The 22,509-nt window shown below is 36.0% G+C and overlaps 2 protein-coding genes across 4 annotated transcripts; both read right to left on the minus strand.

Annotated features, from left to right (window-relative positions):
• Positions 1-210: 210 nt before the first annotated feature.
• On the minus strand, positions 211-3,026 carry LOC122281059 (protein TAPETUM DETERMINANT 1-like). Of its 3 annotated transcripts, none has more exons than XM_043092288.1 (4): positions 2,635-3,026; positions 2,057-2,296; positions 1,584-1,670; positions 211-964 (listed from the first exon to the last, which is right to left on the minus strand). In XM_043092288.1, exons 2-4 carry the CDS (start codon positions 2,160-2,162, stop codon positions 627-629), a joined length of 531 nt encoding a protein of 176 aa, XP_042948222.1. In that variant the 5' UTR covers positions 2,163-2,296; positions 2,635-3,026; the 3' UTR covers positions 211-626. The 3 variants fall into 3 exon arrangements, with proteins under 3 accessions (XP_042948222.1, XP_042948220.1, XP_042948221.1); XM_043092286.1 differs by lacking the exon at positions 2,635-3,026 and adding an exon at positions 2,431-2,614; XM_043092287.1 differs by lacking the exon at positions 2,635-3,026 and adding an exon at positions 2,431-2,560 and having other exon boundaries at positions 2,057-2,346.
• Positions 3,027-5,217: 2,191 nt separating this feature from the next.
• On the minus strand, positions 5,218-19,630 carry LOC122281058 (protein MICRORCHIDIA 7-like). Its single transcript, XM_043092285.1, has 20 exons — positions 19,066-19,630; positions 15,046-15,120; positions 14,887-14,921; positions 14,719-14,797; positions 13,207-13,299; positions 13,025-13,109; positions 12,676-12,751; positions 11,617-11,745; positions 10,869-10,967; positions 10,640-10,741; positions 9,691-9,852; positions 9,516-9,611; positions 8,243-8,294; positions 8,045-8,156; positions 7,874-7,947; positions 7,163-7,608; positions 6,441-6,535; positions 6,250-6,337; positions 5,803-5,925; positions 5,218-5,660 (listed from the first exon to the last, which is right to left on the minus strand). Exons 1-20 carry the CDS (start codon positions 19,472-19,474, stop codon positions 5,601-5,603), a joined length of 2,490 nt encoding a protein of 829 aa, XP_042948219.1. The 5' UTR covers positions 19,475-19,630; the 3' UTR covers positions 5,218-5,600.
• Positions 19,631-22,509: the final 2,879 nt, after the last annotated feature.

Below are 22,509 nucleotides of genomic sequence, written 5' to 3' on the forward strand. Positions count from 1 at the left end.
CAATGTTACTTCTCAAGGGCTGGGAATCGACCTATTGCATTGTGACCCGCGCGCTGGGTTCATAGGCGATTGATTTTGGTCTTGGCTCCACTTTTGCAAGCAACCCTTATTTATAGTTAACGATGATATGGTGAGGGCAGTTAAATCAATTGTTCCCAAGAAAATAACACTGTTATTCCTCTAATCACACTTTCAATATGGCAACTAAACTTTTCACAAATGTAACTACCATATTGCATATCACTCTTATTATATATATAGACAGACAACTATATAGACAGACAACTAACTGTCCAACCCGAAAAAATATCAATCATTATCCAACCAATTTTCCTTCCTCCCCACTTTCTCCCTCCTCCAACCCCAATTCAGAACACACTCTTTACAGTGAACACAAAACCCTCAATCGTTCAGTCCCCGGAATATAGACTCAAACCCAAAAAAAAAAAAAAAAAAAAAAAAAAAAAGGGAAACTTATAAAGCCAAAGCAGAACCACAGAAACGAAAATGGATGTTCTATCTTATCCTAGAATTTTTGGTATTAACCAGCGATTTAAGTCCTGCTTTGGGGGTGGGCATTACACAAGTACTGTTTATGAGTGCGCTGCTATACGTACGTACGTCACTCAATCGCAGACGACGGAGGAGACAGAGAGAGGATAGGGGAACGTATTGGCATACTTGAAAGATAGGGTTCGACCATTAGCCAAGGGCTTGCCGTCATTGACGAGACATTCGTTGTAGCCAAGCCTCCTGAAGATCTTGGGGTTGATAAGTTGGGCAGAGCTAAACCAGCCACAGCTCAAATGAATGCTGGAGATGTCACAACCACTGACGCAGACGTTCATGATCTCAACAGTATAGGTGGGAATACCACTTGGGAGTGGGGGTGTGGGGCCTTGATTCACCACAATGTCCGACCTGGTACACTTTTCTCCCTTTATTCGGTTCGGTTCCACCATTCCTGTGCAAAAGCAGGTGTAGAAGCAAGAAAAAAGGGTCTTCAAAATCAGGCCATATATAATTTAACTAGCATCATATAACATAAAAGTCAAAAACATTAAAAAGGCCAACACCTAACAACCCAGCCAATGAGGTATATCCTCTACAGACAAAATACACTTTTTGGAAGTGATTCACAGGGAATGGGGCCTGAAATACAACCGAGGGTGCAGACAAAAGGAGCCCAAAAGGCTAGTTTCAAGTAAGGGGGTAGGGTCATCGTGCTCGCTCGCTTTTAATTTTTCAATGAACAAAAGCCTCGCGTCGCTGTTCATTGAAAACTTGACAAAATCCAATAAATTGCAATAAAAAAAAAAAGGCTTTAAAAGTTAATATTAACAATGCCACAAAATCGACAGCTGGTGGAAAAGAGGGTGGCTCATTTGCCCACGCATAAAGACCTACATGCTACTACACAATATAGATGCCTAAAAAACGGCATCATGAATGGGATATAAAAAAACGAGATGGGATATTTCGGATCTTATCAAGGAGATCCTCTAAACAGTTTGATCTACCTTCAAGACGGAACCCGGCCCCCCAAAAGGAACACCAATTCAAGATGTGTGAATGAATCTTACCACGATGAAGAAGAAGCTTGCGATGCGGAACAGTGAGAACGGCGTTGTTACCGTCCATGACTAAGAAGGAGCTCCTGATCCTCACGCCTGCGAAAAGCAGAAACGAAAGGAAAATCAGCAAACTAACTAAATCAATTCGTTTTGTTTTATTTAACTCTTAAGAAACAGAAAGACAGTTAGAGGACGCAATGGAATATGGAATATACACACGCATATGTAAGAAACAGAAAGACAGCGAATAGAGAGGTCCCTCGTGTTGCTGAAAGCGAAAAGCCAAAGAGCAGAGTAAAAGGAGCACAGCAATAATTGAAACAATGAAATATTCGCACCAACAAAGAATTATGTGAAAGAAAGAGCTTACTGCGTTAGAATAATGGCGGAGGACTACGTATATTTTCCCGATACAAATTAATTCAGTTAAGAAAAATATCTATACGTGACGAGGAAATGAATAATATATATATCATGAGAACCTGAGAGAAGCACAGGCATCGAAACGACACCAAAGAAGAACAGTATCGTCGATGCTGCTAAAGCCACCGTGATTATTTGGAGCCTCGAGAAGGAGGAGTGCGTCATCCTCGAAAGATGCCTCGATAAAAGCAGGAAAAGGAAATAGGAGAAGACTTGGCGTGGGAGCAGTTGAGACGGACAAGACGAAGATCCGGAATTACCCTCTAATAAACCGCCATGATTGAAGAGGAGCTCGGATACTGAAACCAGGTCCCAGAAACTAATTAATACATGTATATATATGTGTGCACTGTATCAAATCAAAGAAATTAATCAGTCAAAAAGGGAAAAGTCAAGCCGTCGATGAAGAAGAAGGAGCGGTCGGGATTAGTACCTCGAAGCAAACACTCACGGGCTATAAGACTAGACATGTACAATCACCCTAGAACCAAAAATCTCAAGAAATAAATTTAAAAAAAAAAAAAGGAAAAAAAAGTGGAAACGACGGTGATTTGAACCCAAAGCACGTAAAAAGCAAACTCAATAAAGCTGAGGAAGAAGAAGACACGTGGACACACAGACAGACAGATATACGTACACGGAAAAGCGAGCTGATAGAAAATACATTCTTTCTTCTTTCTCTGTTCGGAGAAAATACACGCAAAAGGAAATGGTAAAGTTTTAAGGCAGCGGAGGGGGGCGAGCGGGGGGAGACAGCGAACAAAGAGCAGAGAGTGCAGCAGAGAGGGAGGCGTTGTTGTTGCTGCTGCTGCCGCCACTGTAGCAGCAGCAGCGGATGTAGTCGTAGTTGTGCATGCAAAAGCCACAAAAACGAAAAACAAAAGGGGAACAGGGGACAGGGAGCAGGGAGCCGTAGGGCGGGCAGGCAGGCAGAAGCTTAGCTCTCCCACTCCAAATAGACAAAAATAAAAATGGCAGGGAGGGATGGCGGGGGATCATCCTAAAAGCCAGAAAATGACAAAACAACAGTACCACCACTATAAGTCTACCTCCATTTGCTATCTTTTATAATTTTTCTTTTTAATACTTCGAGAGAGAAGAGAGAACCACCTTTGGGATTAGGGATGTGGGAGGCTGCAAAGCTATGAAGGAAAAATGGTTGACCCACCTCTATTTATATGCGTATATGCGTGTTGGGTAATTTAATTGGTGATTGTATTTGGAAAATTGATGATTGGTGTAAAAACTAATAAATAATAATAAATAAAAAGAGAGAATGAGGAAGAGATTTTGAGAATAAATCATTTATACTAATTAATTTACATAATAATTTACAAGATTTGATAAAGTTAAATAAGGAAGATTGTTCTCTTGGTAATCCAGATCTTATGGGTGCAGGAGTTATTATTAGAGATGATAAAGGTAATCTTGTTTCCGGTTTTGCAACAGTTACAATGCATAAATCTAACAATTATGTAGAGTTGATGGGTTTATTTTATGAATTTCGGTATATTGATATGTTAAAAATAGGTGATAAAGGATTCTTTATATGAGTTGGCTTCTAACATTAGAGGTAGCATTCGGTTAGACAGGGGTTTACCCTATATTTGGAAAACTACAAGATGTTAGAGGGCTACGGGGATCCTAATGTATTAGTTGTTAGCCTATTATTATGTATTTTTGTTTTGTTTTTCGTTGGTTTTGTTAGTCCTTGTCGTGATTACGAGTCACATATTGTTACCACGGTTTATTCTCCTCGGTCAAAAGTGAGGAGAAATATTTATAATGAGGTCTGTCCTTCATGTTTAAAAAATATATATATATTAGTGAATAAATTATATTATTATACATATTATTATATTAAGAGTATCAATTAATACAATTATATTGCCCTATTTGATTCTTTCCTTTTTTATATTTTTATTTTTTTGGAAAGTAAAATCATTCCCTTATTCCAAATTGTCCTGTCTGAAAAATGATATCCAGTAGTTAAGAATACAATTCTTGACTATTCTATTTTTTTCTCTTCTTTTTCTAATCTTTATTATTTTTTTTTTCCACTTCTTAAATTGTTCGGGAATAAAAATTAGTGATCAAATAGTGGGCAGATAAGCATAGGTTTTGCTCGGTAAGTGAGATGAAAATTTTGAGTTTAAAATAAAATATTAAAATATTATATTTTAATATTATTATTATTTTGAGATTTGAAAATTTTTTTAAAAAAATTAAATTATTTATTATATTTTATATAAAAATTTAAAAAAATTATAATTATGAGATGATAATTTTAAACTCAATATAAAAAAGTTTTGTTACCAAAGCTTACCATAGTCTTTCCAATTTCCTTCATTGTGGTCAAGGTAATGTCTTTCTTTTGGTGTACCAAACTCCCATAGTAAGATGGCTGGTTTGTACGAACTCATTCATGTTTGAAAACAGCTATTCTTTCCGTTAATGGGTTTTGAGAGTGGGTCTCAATATTTTTTTTATTTAATAATTAAAAAAGTGTTTGTTAATAATTCGTACAATCTTTTTAAAAAAAATTATTTAAAAAGATTAAGAAAGAGAGAATTGCACGTCTCAATCCTCGATAGACGAAGCATCTCCCGTAATGTATTGTAAAAGAAATTTTTGGAAATTGAAAAGAAATAAAGAAAGAAAGAAATCATTCGCTCAAAAATAGAAAAAATGTTCCCAAAAATTAAAAAAAAAAAAAAAAAAAAATGTTATCATTCATCATGAGTAGCGGGACCTTTTTATATGGGCCTTTGAGTTTATGTGGTTACAAGAATGATGCGTAGACAACAAGAGAACAATTTTTCCACAACTACACATTAAAATATTGGTGAAATTATTTGACTTTATTTGGCTAAGCAAAATGAGCACACGTGGGAATAATGGGTTTAATTGGGTAATGATTACCTGTCTTCCCAGAGCCTCACGCCCCGGTTAACTGTAGTTTCTTGCGCACGCCTTTCCTGCCATATTATCTCCATAATGTTAAATATTTTCTATATTTGCATTAATTAGACAATTTTTACAAAATTAGATATTTAAATTAAAGTCTTTGCAATATGTTTTACGACATTGATGGGATGTTCCGAGGTGTTTTGTTCATTTTATCCCCTTGTTTTCTAGGCTTTGATATTCCTAGAGAATGTAAAAGGACTGGGGATGAACGTTGCAAGGAATGCAAATACTGTCCAGCAGTGACGAAAGCTTTACACCAATTACTTCATAAGCGTATATACTCATTTCATCTGGAACTCACATAATTACATTCACATGTCATGCCCATTCTGCTTCAGACTCAAAATTTGACACCAACATTGATGGCTGGCAACCCCAAAATAAGGAACCCCAGAAACTCATTTCCTCCCTTTTCTTTACATATCTGTCCACACTACAAAAGCCCAGCCAGCGGTCAGCCAACTTTACAAATTAATGACTACATCTAACAAAATCTTTAAATGCTGATATAGCCAATTCAATTCTATAACCCAAAAATGAAGTGGGACCATCACGTTCAATACACTCATGTAACCTTCCTGTGCAAACATGGTGGCGTTAGTGCTCTCAAACTTCCGGTTTGCTCTCAGAAGACTACCTTTTTTCAAGCTGCGCTATCCTATCAAACAACTCTTCGACGGTATTATTTGCATCCTACAAAAAAAAAAATATATAATAAATAAATAAAAAAGAAATATTTCCAAACGCTGAGAAAGAAGCAGATACAGGCTGGAAAGGGATTGCTATCAAACTAAGTAGCCGTGAAGAAAGGAAAGGGGGTGCGGGGAGCTTGAACCTGTAACTTCTTTTTCATATTTTTCTCCTCATTATCCCTCCGATCTCTCTCCTCTGCAAATATGTCTATTAGACTTTCTTGTTCGTTGTTCAATTCCTCAATCTTTTGCTGCGCCGTTCGGAGCTGATCATAGTGCAGGGAGTTACTTAAATAAGAAGATATAAGTTCACTAATAACAGCTTTAAGCAATTAAATGGTGTTAGGTATAGCTCCCACATGGTACCTACAAAATCTCCCACAACTATTTTCCATGACTTTGAAATTCACTTCTAGTTTCCCCTCCCATTCATTTGTAACAGGCACATATAAAGCACTGAGCCTCATTAAATAAATGTGCATAAAAAAACAATCTTCAGCATCTAAAGTCAGCATTAAACATCATCATTTTAAAAAGATGTTTTCTATCTTTCAGCATCGATACCAGAAATAGATGGCAAAGTTACACACCTGAGTTTCAAGAGATTTACACCTGTCTCTTTCCCGTTGCAAGTCATCCAGCAATTCCCCCAAAACCTCTCCATTCTTTTTCTCTAATCTACAAAGTAAAAAGGGGAAAATAATGAAGTTAATTTGTAAGGCAGCAGGTACGGCAGAAAATTTTATTACTACCTTGTGTTTCACGGAGACAGAACAAATACCTTTTCCTCAACTCATGATTCTCTTCTTTCAACAGCTCCAGAGTGCGTAAATCAGAGTCCGAAAGCGAATGTGGACAACATTTAATATCACCACCCTGCCGGTTCAACAAAGCCGTTAGTAATGCTCAACTAGACAAATCTTAGAATTATTTGAGCAGCGATGCTGATTCACTGAATATAAATAAGTAAAATTTAAAACATTGAGAAATTGAGCAAATATGGGGCCCTACCAACTATTGGACCAATACTGAAGTTAAACAACCAGAGACTGTCTAATCGTTTAGTTTTACTAATACAGTAAGATAGATCTTTGACAGTTGCAGAACTTATTAACAAACCTATACCAAATATGACCAATTAAATGACTAAAACCCAAATCTCTAATTCTATCAAATAGAGACAACGATGTCCCACCAAGTATGCTCAGATGCAACAGTGTGGGAAAAAACATCAACATGAAGCAAGGAGCAACTCAAAGTCAAACCCTAGTTTATATGAAGGCTCTCCTTTTAAATCTTAACAAAAAGTTAAAATAATAGAAGTGAAGCAGCAATGGATACAAAGATATTTCCTACCATCTTCTACATTTAAAGAAGCTGAAGAAATCCAAAAAATTCCCAATTTGTCAAGCACTAGTGCAATTTCTTTAACCAACCCAGTTTTAGAATAATTAGTATGAAAACAGAAAACAATTAGTAGAACAAAAATGGCTAGAAAATTACACTTGATGGGGATTGTGTGGAGGTATGAAGCTTGCTTCCACCTGATGCACAGTCTTGCTGGGATTCCATCTCGTCCATGCATGAAGATGACCTAGTCATATGCAAGCCATCTTTGCTGAATGATTTCGTAGCAATGAATGTCTTACGACCACTGCCAGTGTCTTGTTTTTCAGGTAGGTCTATATGCATGTCCTCATCACTTACATTTTCAGCAGAAGGTGATGACAATGGCTCCGAAGAAAACCGTCTTTTTTCAGATTTTGGATGTGTTTTTGTTCTATTTTTCTCTTCACCTGACCAATGCCCATTACCATATCCCTGAAATTTTTCCGAGTCTTTTCTTCCATGCTTCTGAGTTGACCTTGAAGAATATTTCTCTGATACTGAAAGTGGGGTCTTGCTGCCTGAGGCGGCAGCAGCAGACTTATTCGGGCAAGGAGAAGTTTCTACAAAACCAGCCAAATTTGTGAGAGATGACAAGGCTGTCCAGAATAATTAAATCCTTGGGTCTATTTTCTCCCATTCTTCTTAATTAGATTTCTTCTCTTAGTATTGTATATGACTTGTGTACTTGGACTATATAACGAGTTTCTTATTAATAATTCTTACTTACCAAAATTCAATAAAAAAGAGTAAAGCAAGCAGCACATTTGATTCATAAATCAATTAAAAGAAAAAAGATGACTAATAGAACAATAATCCCATAAATACCTCTCTGTGCAGGTTTATTTCCAAGTTTGTTATTTTTCGATGGAATGTAACCAATTTTGTGAGAGTTAGCAGACCTAAATGAATTAGAATAAGCAATTAGTATCAACTAGTGGAAATCATCTATCCAAGTAAAATTTAGTAATGCATAACCAAAAGGTAAGAATGACAAACCAGTAATTCTTTTGCATCTGTATTAATCGTGCCTCAAGTCTTGCAAGAACTGTTGTGCGCTCAAATCCCTGCTTATCATGAGCCGGTTCAACAAAATTAGCTTCCAATACGCCTGCAAACAGAAATGAAGTTGATCTGAAATGAGCTCAAGTGAACTTGGTACGAGAAAATTCTGAAACTGCAACAATAAGGCAATACCTATAACTCCACGACCACCACTTCCTGCAGCATTCCAAAGCCTCCAGAATGGCTGACAAAAACAACAAACGCTTATTAAAGAATGAATTCAAAGAAGATCATCTGTCAGACTCATGGATGATATTATGACATCAACTCCCAGAATTCATAAGACAAAAGGAAAAACAAGAACACTTGATGAAACCTGATATATTTCAAATCAGTAGTAATAAGAAAGGAGGTGGTTAGCAGGACTGTTTTCTTTTTCCAAACAAAAATGGCCATGAGGCTCATATATTAATCATGTTAATGAATTCCTATTTGTGCTGTGCATATATTAACCAATTGGCAGATATTTCAGTCATTACACTATATCATATGATTATTTCAAACAATGAAGTAGTAGATGTACACAACCCAAAATAAAAACAGCGATAGCATTCCATTTGTTTGACAGCCAGCAAAAGTATCTCGGAAAAGATCTACTTTTCCATTGGTTCCTAGTATTCAGCATCCAGCTTTGAATGTTGCTAGTCAGATTTAGTAGTGTTCTTTGGTTTTTTATGTCGGGCAATCTAGCAATTTTCAGATTTGCTGAATGGGTTGTACCAGAGTGTCATAAGCCTTTATATTTTGCCTCTTAATGTTTTAAGTTTCAGGCTAGGTTTTGCATTCGTTTGATTAATTTTCTGTTTTACTTAGTAATCTTATGTAAAAACAAAAAATTGATTGAGAAGCCTATGGCCCTATACAAAATCTTTTCTGCATTCGGCAAAAACTCAGAGCAATGTTATATCTAATTAGCTTTTTTGGAACTTTCTTAAAGATTTGAAGATGTGATTGCCATCTCTTTCCTAAGTGTGATTCCATATGGTTTATTTTGCCTTTTCTCATTCAATTTGTTTTACTACCAAACGACGATCAAAACCTTTCCATAGTCGATTGTCTTTTTCTAAGCTAACCATCCCCAAGTCTTCAAATATCAACGCCACTCGAGAAGCCTTCTATAACTTATTCTAATCCAGGGCTGAATTTCCGGAGTCCTGAATCCATCAAGAACACTTCTTCCCTAAAGCTTGAGGAAAAAGATCCTGCATCAAATTGGTGTCAGGGCCCCCTACAACTTTTGTCCTGGGTCAAATTGATGCATGTTACCAAACGGCCATATCTTTTGCTTGCTGCACCGGAATAGCATTATAAAATTGACACGAGAAGAGGGGGTGGAGCCAGAGAACAATGTGATAACAGGATTATGAAATTAAAATTCCGCACTGCAATTCAGAGCAAATCATACCTTTATAAGCCGATTCTTGTGGTAGACATTGAATCCTTGAACATCAATATGATGTTTTGCATCCTTAACAAATCCAATAGTCACGACAGCAACCATCTGATGACAATTGTTGCACACCATATGAATAAATGTCCAACAGCAGACAAGAATATGTAATAGAAGAATTAAGTATTACATTCAAATTCTTTGAGACCACATCAGCACCAGGATTTGGCCTGTATATAACCTCCTGAGACAGCATCATGTCATTCACTATACTGTGGTGCTCCACATCTTTCCCACGAAGAATAACTCGAAAGCCTGGAGGAAGCCTCAAGTAGAGAATCGAAGCATAACTCTGGAAATTTAAGTGGAATAAAATAGTTAAAAACAGATATGGAAAAAGAAGAAAGAAGAGAGCAAGAGAATAACTCGAAAGCCTGGAGGAAGCCTCAAGTAGAGAATCGAAACATAACTCTGGAAATCTAAGTGGAATAAAATAGTTAAAAACAGATATGGAAAAAGAAGAAGAAAGAGAGCAAGAGAGAAATAAGGATAAATTCTGCCCCCTTCAAGCTTGCCACGATATCTCCCTACAATCCTTTTTCGCCTTCTTATTGTCATTTTCAAGAAATTTTAATTTTTTCCATTCTCCCTTACAAGGGTCCAGGGTTTAACTGGGTAAAAGACGTGTTTGCAGAGTCTCCGGGATTCCTCTTCATCAAAAATATTTTTTTTCCCTTTCCTATGAATGCCCCAACAATAATCTATATTCCAATAATCAAAGCAAAAGCAAAATATACTATGTTAGCATAGTATTCTAATTCAAATATAGAATAAACACATTTCTTTAACACTAGAAAATTGAACCTTTAGGTAGAAACTTGGTCAGTACGGCCTATCCAGTAAACTTATCTGCCAATTAAGGGATTTTTATATTTATCCATACTTTTCCCTTTTACCTTTTCCATGTTCATTTTTAATCATAACTTATCTTCCATGTTTTTACCATATCCAAATGAAATTAACAAACAGTTAAATCATTGTGAATTGCTATCGTGAGATCTTCATCAAGGTTAAAAAGTCATAAAAAATTTTAAAGTCATATAAAGAACTGATGATATCATTAGAATTTCTAGCATTACCTTTAATGAATGTCGATAAGTCAGGAAATGCTTAGAATTTGGATACTCTCGAGCCATTTGTATTTTCTTCTCATCTCGGTTGACGCCTCTGATTTGAATGTCCTAAAAAAAATTGATATGCCAACAAATGTCATTTATCCTAAAAAAGAATCATGCTCAAACAACACAATCCAAAAAAAAAAAAAAATCCACAAATAGATGCAGGAGATAGAGATAAAAAGACACGTACATGAGGATCAGCATCAAAATCAAGCTCCAACAGTCCTTGGTCATCTTCCCAGAGATTGTAGATAATTATCCGTGTGCCACAATCTCCCATCAGGTTAAACTATTAAGAGAAATCAATCAATCACAGATAAAAGCATAGCTAATTGCAATATAAGGATCGTTAATAAAAACTTGACAGAGCATATTAAAATAAAAGGGAAATATTAAACAGTGGTCTGCATCAACTGAATTCAAATCAATGGTATACTATGATACAACCAAAAAATTGCTACCAATGGCCTAAGCCATGGTAAATTGAAAGAATACAAACTAGCAAATTACTGCAAACAATAAAATAGAAGACACCCCCCCCCACCCCCCCCCAAAAAAAAAAAAAGAAAAAAAACTTACACCATCAAAATGAATGTATAATTTATCTGCAACCTAGTGGTAACTTATGATTTCTCTTTATGTACAAGAAAATTCCCCAACTAAATTTTGGTAATTTCCTTAGATTCAAGATGAACCATGAACGCAGCATATTTTGAAATAGGAACCTAAGAACCATCTGTCAATGATAACTCCTGTGTAAATATATATTGCTTAGACTTTTAATGCTTCGTAGAAACATGACAGTGATTTCTCTTGCCGTTGGCTTAAGAACTATTTCAGATTCACCTGGAAAAAAATGGAACTTGTGCAGGAGAAAAAGTGCAGAATAACAGATAACATGCCCAGCCTTTCCATTCCTGCACAAGTATAAGACTCACCTGACATTGAAGGTCTGCTTCACTAGAAAACGGGGACCATTGAACTATTGTTTCTACATTTTTACTCCAATCCGCATGAGAAGATCGTATAATCTTGTCGAAGTTTTGTCCTCTTCTTTCATAGTCAAGCTTCATATTCCAATCCATAAAACAATTGTGATCAGAAGTGCAAATAGTCAGCAGTAATGAAAAAACCTATGAACCATATACAGTCAGCACAAGATAAATTCATTTAAAGAACAGTTGTTATTGGCAATTCATTAATTGGGTGGCAATTCATGTTTGCAGGTCGTGTTCATTTCAACTATATTGGTCAACCCAAACACGACCCGTTAAATTAAACGGGTCATATCGTATCACCCGTTTTGACCTGTTTAATAATTAATTAAAAATGACTCAACACGACATGACTCATTTCAATCCTTTTCATATAAATGGGTTGAACTACCCGCATAACCTATTTGACCTAATTAACATAATTTCACATAAAGGTTAAAATCTATATTTATCAGTAGCCACAATATCTCCAAAACGACAACAATATAACTACCTACTAACAAAAAATATCAATAGTTTTCAAATTTTAACCAATAAAACCAATATTACAAGTCCAACAATAAAAAATAGGAGCATAAGTCCATAATTACAATCTCAAGAATAAAAACACATGCATATTGAAAAATACTAACATACAACCCAACAATGATAAAATCTTAATTTTGAAATAAAATTTACATGAGTCATTGTGAATTGATTTCAAGTTAAGTGAGTTGACCCATTATTGACCTGTTTATTATTCATGTCAACCCGTTTTTACCCTAAACCATTTATATCAAACCTAAACCCGTTAATTTTCTGTCATATTCGTGTTGGGTTTGCGGGTCATGTCACATATTACCACTCCTACAATCATATGATATGTACATTGTATTTGTGAAAATTCAATTAGACAGCACATCACTCTGCCTCATTATTCCATGTTGATATAATGTAAACCAAATTTATATGACAATAAATATATAAATTCATTAAATAAGCAGACAAAATGAAAGCAGTTACCATGGGAACTACAATATCTTCCTTCCCTGTGCTCCTCAAGAACGTGTAGGACAGTAACCCAATGCTCTGCGTAGGCCTAAAAGCAAGACCAAGATCACAAAATTAGTTTACAACACTACAAAAAGACTACAGGTGAATCAAAATATAAAACTATTGAATAATTATGCACTGGACCAAAGGATAAAATGACAAAGACAACCACAATTTCGTCAACCTTCCAAGCCACTAACAAGCAACAGACTAAGTCAATCATCCTCATTTTCTAAATAAGAAAAAAAGTCTCAATAACTGCATCCATTACTTGGTACAGCAACAAGAAAGCACAATAAGCAATAGAACAAGAATTAACCGTTTTCCATCTTTCCCACAACAACGCGAGAAGACAATCACGTCTGCTCCAAGCCTCATAGTACTCGTCTTAAAACCATTTCCATCTGATAGATCAAACATAAGAAATTTAATATGCTTTCTAAAGAGGAGTAACATGCAGCCAATATAAATATTTGTGTACTTCCAGAGCTAGCAATTTACATTGTCCAATGGAATTTGGAACTTTGCTTTTAGCAGAATATCCCAACGACATGCATTGTCGCATTTTATCTGGATCCATCCCACCACCATTATCTGCAAGAGAATTTAAATAAATTGAGATTACAAGTAAAAAGTAACCTAAAAAGACAACATCTAGCATTTACGAAAGGTAGAGATTCAGACTATATTAAATCAATTGCAAACAAAGCTTCATACTGAAGATCAATCATCTTTGAGCTTTTCTACCGACAAATCGAATGGAAATGAAAAAATAGTTCACTCTCTCAAACCAAGAGCCTCTCCCAATCTCTCTTTAACTGAAGAATATCTCTCCTTTCAGAGGCTTCCCGGAGAGGGGAGAGAGAGGAGCATTACTTCCTCTCCTCCCCTCTTTTCCTCTCCCATTCTCCTTCCACAAAGTAGATCTATAATTTGTTTTTCTTCCCTTTTTGGATGGTTGAAGCCAGATCTGCCATTTTTGTCCTCGCAACCCACCACCACATTCATCTCCCTTTGATTCACCATGGCAACCAACCACCTCCACCTTCCATCAACAAGTGAACCATATTGCAGTAGATAGGCTTCTTTCATCTTTTTTTAGAGGTGGCACTCTTATCCATCTGCCCTTTTGTTAAGAGTTGGGCATCCTCCTCAATTCAAGGATGAGAAAGTGGAGTTCTTCAATTACCATCTCAAAACAGCCCGTAACAGTGTGCACCCTCTTAATGTGTTTTCTTACAGCAGCAGAAAACTGGAGTGCTTTAAGCAACCTTTTCTCAGGCATTATAACCAAGAAAAAGGGGGATATAGCAATTTATTGGCTATATTCCCAATTTATTTTTCTTTGTATTTGTGTTCTAACAACTATTACAGGGTCCCTAGCCCTTCCTTTTCTATCTTTAGTCTTAGTAACATTACTATCTTGCTCTAAAAAACATTTTTGAACTTTTAAAGCAAGGAGAAAATAAACATAAATTTATAGACACATTTTTCTGTTAGGTTAACAAGATTACCAATCTTGCTCGTGACGCAAACTCTTACCATTTTGTAAGATGTTGCACACACACTGGACCTTCTGGATTGCTGCTCAGTTCTTTTCACCTATAATGGTTTTCTATAGGGCCACACCTTAAGGATTCCGTACAACCCAAGCATTCATGTTTGATTCAGTAACCATAAGTTCTATTCATTTCCTTCTGAGGACAGAATTTGCACAAGTTTAAGGTACAGTAATAAAATTGTACTGTACCAGCTATTGTATTTTCTTCTGCCCTCTCGTTTAGGTTAAGAAGATTACTAATCTATTTTCTCTGAGGATTCTTCTATTTCGCTAACAACTTATCACCAATCACAATAATGAAATAAGAGGGTTTAAAATTTACTCAAAATCCAAAAAACATGAATAAATTGAACACATAATACAGATTCCAGATCTTCCCGCACAAGATCCAGAGAGAAAATCCTTAATCCCGCAGAAAAATCACACTGAAAAAAGAGATGAAAACAACAGACCTTCAATCAGCAACATCCTGCTCCCATCTTTCTTATTTAAAACCATATCTACAGTAACATACGTAGCACCATTGCAGACCTGACATCAAAATGACGAAGTGAGATGAAGTGAGAAATGCATGCAAATGTTACTGTTTCATAATTTAGAATATATCAGATCCAAGATACCTCATCCAATGCATTGTCCAGAAGCTCCGCAAAAGCTGCAGACAGAATTTCAATAAGCAACTTAAAGAACTAGAAACTCCTAGCCAAAAAATAGACTCATATTGTCATGAATTACTGTGGAGAAACATCCTATTTGCAAAACTGTTTGAATAACTTTACCTCCAAGAGCCCACTTATGACTGGTCGCATTGGAATGTAGAAATCTCGGATGCACCCTGACATGATCAATGCCAACTGAATATTTTGAAAGAAATATTAGATAGTGGTTAAATTGCCAATTAAAAAACTAACAACTAAGATTTGCAGCTATTCATTCATAGTACAGAGTGATGAGCAGACAGAATTAATGAGCTCAAGAACACTTGTTCACTTACAAAACTTCTCTCTTTTATTTTCATTTTTAATTTTGTAGTGGTAGTGGGGGATGGCATTTGATAAAGAGGATGCACCTTAGTGAGGTAGTGGGAAAGATAATCTCAAAGCCCCAAAATGCTTTTGTAAAGGATATACAGATTTTAGATGCAGTTCTTATTGCAAATGAATATCTGGACAGTAGACTGAAAGTTGGCAATGCAAGGATTATATGCAAGTTAGACATGGAGAAGGCATATGACCATGTTAACTGGGACTTCCTTCTTGACCTTCTTGGGAGGTGTGGTTTTGTGGAGAGATGGCGATCATGGATCCGTTGGTGTATATCTACAGTGAAATTTTCAATTCTGATAAATGGAAGCCCAACAGGATTTTTCAATAGCACACGAGGTTTAAGACAAGGAAATCCGCTATCCCCATTACTCTTTGTTATTGTGATGTAGGCTTTGAACAGAATGACCTCAACCATGGTCGCCAATGGGCATGTGACTAGTTACTCAATTGAATCCCCAGGTGGTGGACTTATTAATATTTCTCATTTATTGTTTGCAGATGACACTCTTATCTTATGTGAGGTAGATCATAATCAGGTTTGAGTATTGAAGGCCCTCTTACTTTGTTTTGAAGCAATTTCTAGGTTGAAAGTGAACCTGAACAAATCAGAGATCGCGCCTATTGGATATGTTCAGCGTTTGAGACAGTTGGCTAAAAATATGGGGTGTAAGATTGCCTCACTCCCTATGACATATCTTGGTCTTCCATTGGGGGCCACCTTGAGAGCAACTTCTTTATGGGATACAGTGATTGAGAAAGTAAAGCATCAATTAGCAAGTTGGAAGAGAATGTACCTATCAAAAAGTGGTAGAATTACCTTGATAAAGAGTACATTATCTAACCTACCGACCTATTTTTTGTCATTGTTCCCTATTCCAGAAGTGTGGCGCTTCGTATTGAGAAGCTACAACGGGACTTCTTGTGGGGTGGAATAGGCGAGGAGTTCACCTAGTCAGGTGGGAGAAGGTATGTAGTCCTCTCTCTAGCGGTGGTTTGGGCATTAGAAATTTAAGAATTTTTAATCGGGCGTTACTTGGAAAATGGTTGTGGAGATACCATAAAGAACTAGAAGCCCTATGGAAGTTGGTGATTGAGAGTAAATATGGTGGCTTATGAGGGGGATGGTGTACCAACAAAGTGCGAGAAGTATATGGAATGGGATTGCGGAAACATATAAGAAGAGGATGGGCAGTCTTTTCTCACCACACAAGATTTCGTCTAGGAGATGGGGGCCAGAATCAAATTCTGGTATGATACTTGATGTGGTTACTGTGCTCTAAAGGATCTATTTCCTACACTATTCAGGGTTGCAACTGCCAAAGATATTTCAGTGGCAGAAGTCATGGTCATAGCGAGGGAACAAATCCAGTAGAACATCAATTTTAGCCAGGTGGCACATGATTAGGAAATGGACAGTTTTGCTGCCTTTTTCAGCCTTTTGTATTCACTCAAACCGAGTAACCAACATGCTGATTCATTGTGGTGGATACATACAGTTAAAGGTTTGTTCTCGGTTCGCTCATTTTATATCTCTTTCACACGAGCTTCCTATTCAGTTTCCTTGGAAAGGCTTTGGAGCATTGTTTTAAAATTCGTACCGTACCGGCCGGTACGGCCGGTATATTCCGTACCGGCCACCGGACCGGTACAGAAATTTTGTAATTTCGTACCGGTTCAAATACCGGCCGGTACCGGCCGTACCGGCCAAGATTTCGGCCTGTACCGGCCTATGTACCGGCCCGTACCGGCCGGTATTTCGGTTTCGTTTTTTTTTTTTTTTTTTTTCATTTTTTCAAACTACAAATTTATTTTTTTACCCCCAATTTAGACTAAACTATTTATAATTTATATAGATATATGTATTTATGTATAATTTATTTATATATAAATTATTCTTTTGAAATATAATTAATATATATATATATATTTATATATATAATTTATTTATATATCGACTATCCCGAAACGGTACACGAAACGGTACCGGTACCGAAATATTTCGTTCCAGTGCCTTGACCGGTACAGCATCCGGTACGGTATTCAAAACACTGCTTTGGAGACATAAGGCGTCTCTCAAAGTAGCCTTTTTTGTGTGGACCGCTTCCTTGGGTAAGATCCTCACAATGGATAATTTGAGGAAACGAAAGGAGATCATCACAGACTAGTGTTGCATGTGTAGGAATGGGGGTGAATCTATAGACCATCTTCTACTAAACTATAAGGTAGCTTGAAAGTTATGGAACGAGGTATTTGGAAGACTAGACTTGGGTTGGATTATGCCTAAGATAGTAGTGGCAGTCCAGGCTAATTGGACAAATCTAAGAGGCAATCAACAAATCAAGGCTATATGGAAGATGATTCCTATTTGCATCATATGTTGTGTGTGGCAAAAGCGTAATGAACGGACGTTCGAGGACAAAGAGAGATTGATGGAGGAACTAAAAGCTTTCTTTTTTAGAACTCTTTGTACTTAAGGCCATTGCCGATAATTTTAATGACCAAGATTTCCATGATTTTCTTGTATCTATTGCTCCTACGTAGTTAGGGCAATCTTTGTACTAAACATGGCTTTGCCTATTCTTTAATTAATATACTTTGGTTACTTATCAAAATAATAATAAAATAATTCAAACAAACTTATGAGAAGTCAAAGTAGCCTCAATCATTCATGACCAAAGATCAACAGAAAACAAAAAAGAAAGGCACTCAATGTTGACCTATAATAAGTTCCAACTGGAAACTCAAATTTTTGTCATCCATGGCCAGAAAGCAAGTGACTAAATGTAATTTCAGGTCTTTAAAAGATTAACCATATCACATCTTAAAGGCCCCATCACAGATTCAACAGCAGGTATGTTATTGTCCAGGCCATATTTGATGTCAAAAATTTCTCTGGTGTCCTCTTAAATAAAGGCATTATCGTGCTACTTGCACTCCATTCACTCTATGCTTTTAATAATCACAGTAAGGTGAAGCAGCAAACAAAATCATAATAAACCATGTTTTCTACACAGGTTGTTGCTTTAAGCCTCAACCGGACATCAATTGCCTTCTCACATTTGAATACCCTATTTCTTCAAACAAATAGAATTTAACTTAGATCCCAACTTATTTGTACGTAGAAAACCATCTTAGATCCCCCCCCCCCCCCCCAACAAACCCCAAAACTCCCCTTTAAATAAAATTGAATTCCACTCAACAATGTGGGTAAATGGTTTGAGAAATTAAGTTTACAAACTAATGTGGCTCAACGTGGTACTTTTAGCATAAAATGATCTGAAGTATTACAAGAAGCCACAGCAGTTTGTAAACTTATCTTTGTAAGATCCATGTGTAGACGTTTCACTTCTCAAACAATTTCCTCCATTTGAGTTTAATAGAATGTAGCATATTACTTATCAAAAGAACAGAATGTAGCAGACTAGGAAGAGAGCTCAAAATCAAATAGCGTAATCCATTGGCGAAACTCAAAAGCACTAGATAAATGCACATTTTTTTCCATTTATATTCTCTCTCTCTTTGTCAATAAAAGAAAAGAAATCAATGCGGTGATAAAAACCAACAAGAGTTACCGAATTAAGCCTATCTCGGAATAATAAAACCACATTCTTCCTTTTCATTAAATTTCTCAGCAACTTAAGGGAACTATAATAAAAACATAGAATATTACTATATATATACATACATACATACATATATATATATATTAGAGAGAGAGAGGGAGGGAGGAAGGGAGGGAGGGAGAGAGATTACCCGAAGACAAACCCCACTCACTAGACGGAGCGCCTTCATAGTCTCCAGCTTTCCAGAACTGCTTGCAGGAGCTCTGCCCGCTCCAGGCGCTAACTCCGACGAATTCGTTCGTTTCCGGAATCGTCAGCGCCAACCCCGCATCCGCAGGCGGAAGCGATTGGAGAAATCTGGGCGGCAAAACCACCCCCAACTCGTCCAGCGTCTTCGTCTTCATCTCCTTCTCCTTCTCCTCAACCCTTGCTCTCTTCCTCGAAACGGCGTCGTCGTTGTCTGAGTCGGAGTCCGAGCCATCGCTACTGCTACTGAGTTCGATCACCGTGAAAGGTTTCCTCGGAACGTAGCCTTCTCTTGCGCTCCTCTGCGCCGCACTAGAATTCTCCAGTAACTCTTGCTTTACACGAGTATCCATAGCTTTTCAGAGAGAGAAAGAAACACGAAAAACAAAACAGAAAACACAGACAGATACGGAGATCCAGCGACCTTTATACGCCAAATTCAAATCGCACATGAACCGGTACTTTTGGTAGAGAATAGACTTGTTATGTGCAAAGAAATAAAATAATAATTCTTGAACAGGATACCTAAATTTATAGACACAAGCGTCAGAGACATTCAGCAGCCTACACGCCAAATTCAAATCGCAAATTAACCGGTACCTTTTTCTTTTGAACAGAGAGCCGGAACCTTTTCACTTACCCCATTCGGATTTTGTTTTTCTTTTTTAAAAGGTTAAAAAAATACGTAATACATGTTATAAATTGATTTGTATACCATCCTTTACCTTTATAATAGCAGCCATAATTGACCGACCTATATATATCTAAATTGGTTATTGTAATAATACACTGATTATTATTATAATTAACCGTCATAATATCTAAATTTATTTATACTCCTATATATATGAATATTATTCAAGGTTCATTTTATTGAATAATAACTTCTCATCAATCTCTCTCTGAAGTAGCTGTCTCGTAGTGGCTATTCCATTTGAATTTTCTCTCACACATCTTTTTATAACAATTATAATTTATTTCAATATTAAAAAAGATAATTTTGAAGAGTAAGGAGTTAGGACTAGTTTTGTAATCTTCTTTGGAAGCTCTGATCACATATTAATTACGTAGCTCATATCTTTATATTAATGAGCGGCAGCGGCAATGAGCAGGCAAATATTGTAACAGCCTGGTAAAAATTTAATTATAAAATTTCTATTGATTTTAGGAATCTCGTGAAGATCCCATAAGTTTTCTGAATCTATTAATCATATAGATTTTAGTATAACCATATAGTTAGTGTTACTATGGTATTAAAAGTGTGTTTTTAATTATTGGAAATAGTTAGAATTGTCAAAATGTGTTATGGTTTGTGCCATTAGACTCGGTGGATTATTTAAGGTCTTATGACGCAATAACTCTTTTCATATTTTCGAATGAAACGACTGTTCGAAATTGTGATTTTATTTTTAGGGTCACTTTGTGGCTGATTATTGATAAAAGATTGTCACTGTAGTTTCAAAATTATAGTGTGGGATGTCCAAATTAAGTTAGAAAAGTTTTAATTGAACACATGAAAATATCTTAGCCACCTCACTCTTCTAAGTCTACACTCCACCTTTAGAAAATATCTTAAACTGATTTTTATGGATATTATTGGATAAAAATATCTTGAGCTGATTTTTGTGGATATTATTGGATAAAAATATCTTGAGCTGATTTTTGTGAATATTATTGGGTAAAAATATCTTGAACTGATTTTTGTGGATATTATTAGATAAAAATATCTTGAGCTGATTTTTGTAGATATTATTGGGTAAAAATATCTTGAGTTGATTTTTATGGATATTATTAGATAAAAATATCTTGAGCTAATTTTTGTGGATATTATTGGGTAAAAATATTTTGAACTAATTTTTGTGGATATTATTAGGTAAAAAGGGTCAACATTCAATCATCACTTCAGTCTCATCCTTTTTTATATCTTGTGCATAAATATCTCTAGCTCAATCTGTAACAGCTCTTTAAAAATTCAATTGTAAAATTTCTATTAGTTTTAGGAATCTCGTGAAGACCCCATAAGTTTTTACAAATCTATTAATTGTATAAGTTTTAGTATAACTACATAGTTAGTATTATTACTCAATATGATATCAGAAGTGTGTTTTTAATTATTAGAAATAGCTAAAAAAGTTTTAATTAGACACGTAAAAAGATCTTAACCAACTCACTCTTTCAAGTCTACTCTCTACTTTTAGAAAATAGGCTAAGCTGATTTTCGTAAATATTATTAGGTAAAAGAGACCTACACTTAACTCTCACTCTAGGTAAGAGAGACGTACACTTAACTCTCACTCCGGGTAAGAGAGACCTATACTTAACTCTCACTCCGGGTAAGAGAGATCTACACTCCACTCTCACTCCGGGTAAGAGAGACATACACTTAACTCTCACTCCGGGTAAGAGAGACCTATACTTAACTCTCACTCCGGGTAAGAGAGACCTACACTCCACTCTCACTCCGGGTAAGAGAGACATACACTTAACTCTCACTTCGGGTAAGAGAGACCTACACTCCACTCTCACTCCAGGTAAGAGAGACTTACACTTAACTCTCACTCCGGGTAAGAGAGACTTACACTCCACTCTCACTCTGAGTAAGAGAGACCTACACTTAACTCTCACTCCGGGTAAGAGAGACTTACACTCCACTCTCATTCCGAGTAAGAGAGACCTACACTTAACTCTCACTCTGGGTAATAGAGACCTACACTCCACTCTCACTTTGAGTAAGAGAGACCTACACTCAACTTTCACTCCAGCCTTATTTTCTTCCATATTTTGTTCATAAATACCTCCAGCTACTCCCCACGAAAATATCTTCCTTTACACATTTTATTGAAATAACACCAAACTCTCTCTGATAACTTTCAAGTATTCTTTTACACACCCATTTCGAAGTTTTTGTAAGTGTTTTATCATAAAGTCTCCTTCATACAAGTTGTTCATTTTTTAGTCTAGTTTATGTGGATATCTTATTTGTTCCATTTGAAGATCATTTGGTCAGTAAAATATTATTTAAACTCTAAAAAAGTCATTCTAGAAGATAAACTGAAAAATATATTATAATTTGAAATTTTTAACCAAGCTAATGGATAGATATTGGTTCGAAATTTTTATGGAGTATTGTTAACATGTGTATATGATTATTGGTTGAGGATTGTGGCATGATTAAAGATTTTGATGAAAGATTTCCTTAGATTTAGAAACTTAGAAACTGGAAGAGGAAAAACAGTTTCTGTTTTGAGAAAGTTTAACTCTTTGGTGGTCTAAACCTATTCCAATGGCTTTTAATAATTTTATTGGAGGATCCTAAACCTCTTATATATATGTTATAATATTATTTTGAAAATATTTGATATTAGTTTCAAAGATATAAAATTTTATG

The sequence above is a fragment of the Carya illinoinensis genome, chromosome 11, assembly GCF_018687715.1.
Source record: "Carya illinoinensis cultivar Pawnee chromosome 11, C.illinoinensisPawnee_v1, whole genome shotgun sequence".
NCBI lineage: Eukaryota > Viridiplantae > Streptophyta > Magnoliopsida > Fagales > Juglandaceae > Carya > Carya illinoinensis.